A 2,054-nucleotide genomic window follows, 5' to 3' on the forward strand; every position below is an offset into this window, starting at 1 on the left:
GAGTTCCGCCCGGTAACGGAGAGTTCCGCCCGGTAACGGAGAGTTCCGCCCGGTAACGGAGAGTTCCGCCCGGTAACGGAGAGTTCCGCCCGGTAACGGAGAGTTCCGCCCGGTTCCTCCTGGAAGTATTCTGCTTACTCCAAGATTTATTATTATTTATTGAATTTTGAGGAATTTATTAATTTAGGTTAAAAATTCCCTGTGGAAAAAATGCATTCTCCAAAAATCCTTCAGTTTAAACTTATACCAGAAGCAAACTTGATCATCTGAGAATATTTTGATAATTTTTGGATACAGCATTTATTTAAATTTAAATTTATTTATTCAGATTTGTCCGTCTCATCCCGTCTGCTAGTCTCTGTCCTCCCACCTCAATTTCCAAAGCTCATGCTAACCAGTCACTGGAAGTAGCAGCTATGGACTTTCACAATAAGAGTCCCATGCCAGTTCCGGTACAGGAAGTGCTATGTTAGCACTGATGTTAGCTTGGCAACACCAAGAACTCCAGGAGCCACTCACTGGGTCGGTGAGGAACCCGCTCATAACTGCTGGCAATTCCAGTTTTTCAGTAATTTCAGTTCTTTTAACTTCATGGATAATTCTCAGGACACGTGGTTCTATCTTCTACTACTCAGGACGTCTCAGCCTGCAGCTCTTCTACTGTTTTTTTGTTCAATTTGTTTTGTTTTATTTGGTTCTGGTTGCAGCTAGGGGGCGCTCTCATGCCAGTGCTGTGGAACGTGAAAGATTAAGAACATCAGAGAAAACTTTAAGGGCAAAATGCTTCTTTCAGGAAATAAAGAGGGACAAATAAAGAGAAAATAAAAATGTTCTGCAGCCTGATGGAGGATCTTAGAAACTAAAGTTATGAATGAATGAATCCTGCTGCTAAGCTAACTGGCCTCACCTGGTCATCCATGGCCATCAGAACCGGCTGCTGGAGCAGCGGACCCACCGCCTCTCCGGCCACCGGATCCTGGATCAGCAGCAGCCGCGCCACGCTCGACACGTAGCTCGCCTTGGGTTGATCTCTGGACACGTCCTCTGCTGCCACCTGCAGGTGAAACGAGGAGAATCAGCTAAACTGTTGGCGTCTGGCGCTACAGCCTGGCTGATCCGACCCGCCTGGCTGATCCGACCCACCTGGCTCCAGCTGGGGTCCGAAGACGCGGGCGGCGGCCGGGTGATTCCCACGGAGGAGACGTTGAAGCCGATGGACTGGCTGAGGTTCCCGGAAAGCGCCGCCTGACCCAGATCGTCTGCGATGTTCTTCAGCAGCTCAAAGTCTTCCTCACCTGGAAGAGCAGACGTCATTCCACCTGGGTTCCTAAGAGCGCTCAACCCGTTTACCGGACCACTGACCCGCGGTGCTGTTGGCGCTCTGCTGGACCGGAGGTTTCCGGATCTCCACCTCCACCGTCAGGCCCGTGGATCTCTTCCTGCGCCGCGCGCCGCCGCTCTCCCTCACCACCCGGGAGACGCGGATCATGTTGGCGGGAACTCTGAGGAACAGAGCCAGGTTCTGGACCAGGCTGTCTCCAAAGAACTGGTCCTCGGTGAGGGCGGGCATGTTGAAGGCCAGAACCAGAACCGGGGCGGTCCTGATCTCCAGCGGACCGGAACCTCTCAGCAGAACCTTCAGCATCTTGTAATCCTGGTCGAAGAAATTGGTTCCCATGGAGGCGTTCATCTGAGGGACGAACTCACCTGGAGGCAGAGGATGGTCTGCTGTGATTGGACCTCCTGCAGCAGAGCCTCCTGCAGCAGAGCCTCCTGCAGCTCAGCCTCCTGCAGCAGAGCCTCCTGCAGCAGAGCCTCCTGCAGCAGAGCCTCCTGCAGCAGAGCCTCCTGCAGCTCAGCCTCCTGCAGCAGAACCTCCTGCAGCAGAGCCTCCTGCAGCAGAGCCTCCTGCAGCAGAACCTCCTGCAGCAGAACCTCCTGCAGCAGAGCCTCCTGCAGCTCAGCCTCCTGCAGCAGAGCCTCCTGCAGCAGAGCCTCCTGCAGCAGAGCCTCCTGCAGCAGAACCTCCTGCAGCAGAACCTCCTGCAGCAGAG

At 53.8% G+C, this 2,054-nt stretch overlaps 1 protein-coding gene across 1 annotated transcript in view; it reads right to left on the reverse strand.

The window, feature by feature from the left end:
• Positions 1-2,054, reverse strand: part of LOC103130405 (fibrocystin-L-like) — a gene marked incomplete at its 5' end in the record, with an annotated part of 22,416 nt that overhangs the window by 1,396 nt on the left and 18,966 nt on the right. Inside the window, 3 exons of the mRNA XM_007541788.2 lie at positions 908-1,054; positions 1,144-1,295; positions 1,363-1,707. Of these exons, the coding sequence (XP_007541850.2) occupies positions 908-1,054; positions 1,144-1,295; positions 1,363-1,707 (644 nt within the window). The remainder of the gene's footprint in view (positions 1-907; positions 1,055-1,143; positions 1,296-1,362; positions 1,708-2,054) is intronic.

Source organism: Poecilia formosa, unplaced genomic scaffold, assembly GCF_000485575.1.
Source record: "Poecilia formosa unplaced genomic scaffold, Poecilia_formosa-5.1.2 Scaffold631, whole genome shotgun sequence".
NCBI classification, from domain to species: domain Eukaryota; kingdom Metazoa; phylum Chordata; class Actinopteri; order Cyprinodontiformes; family Poeciliidae; genus Poecilia; species Poecilia formosa.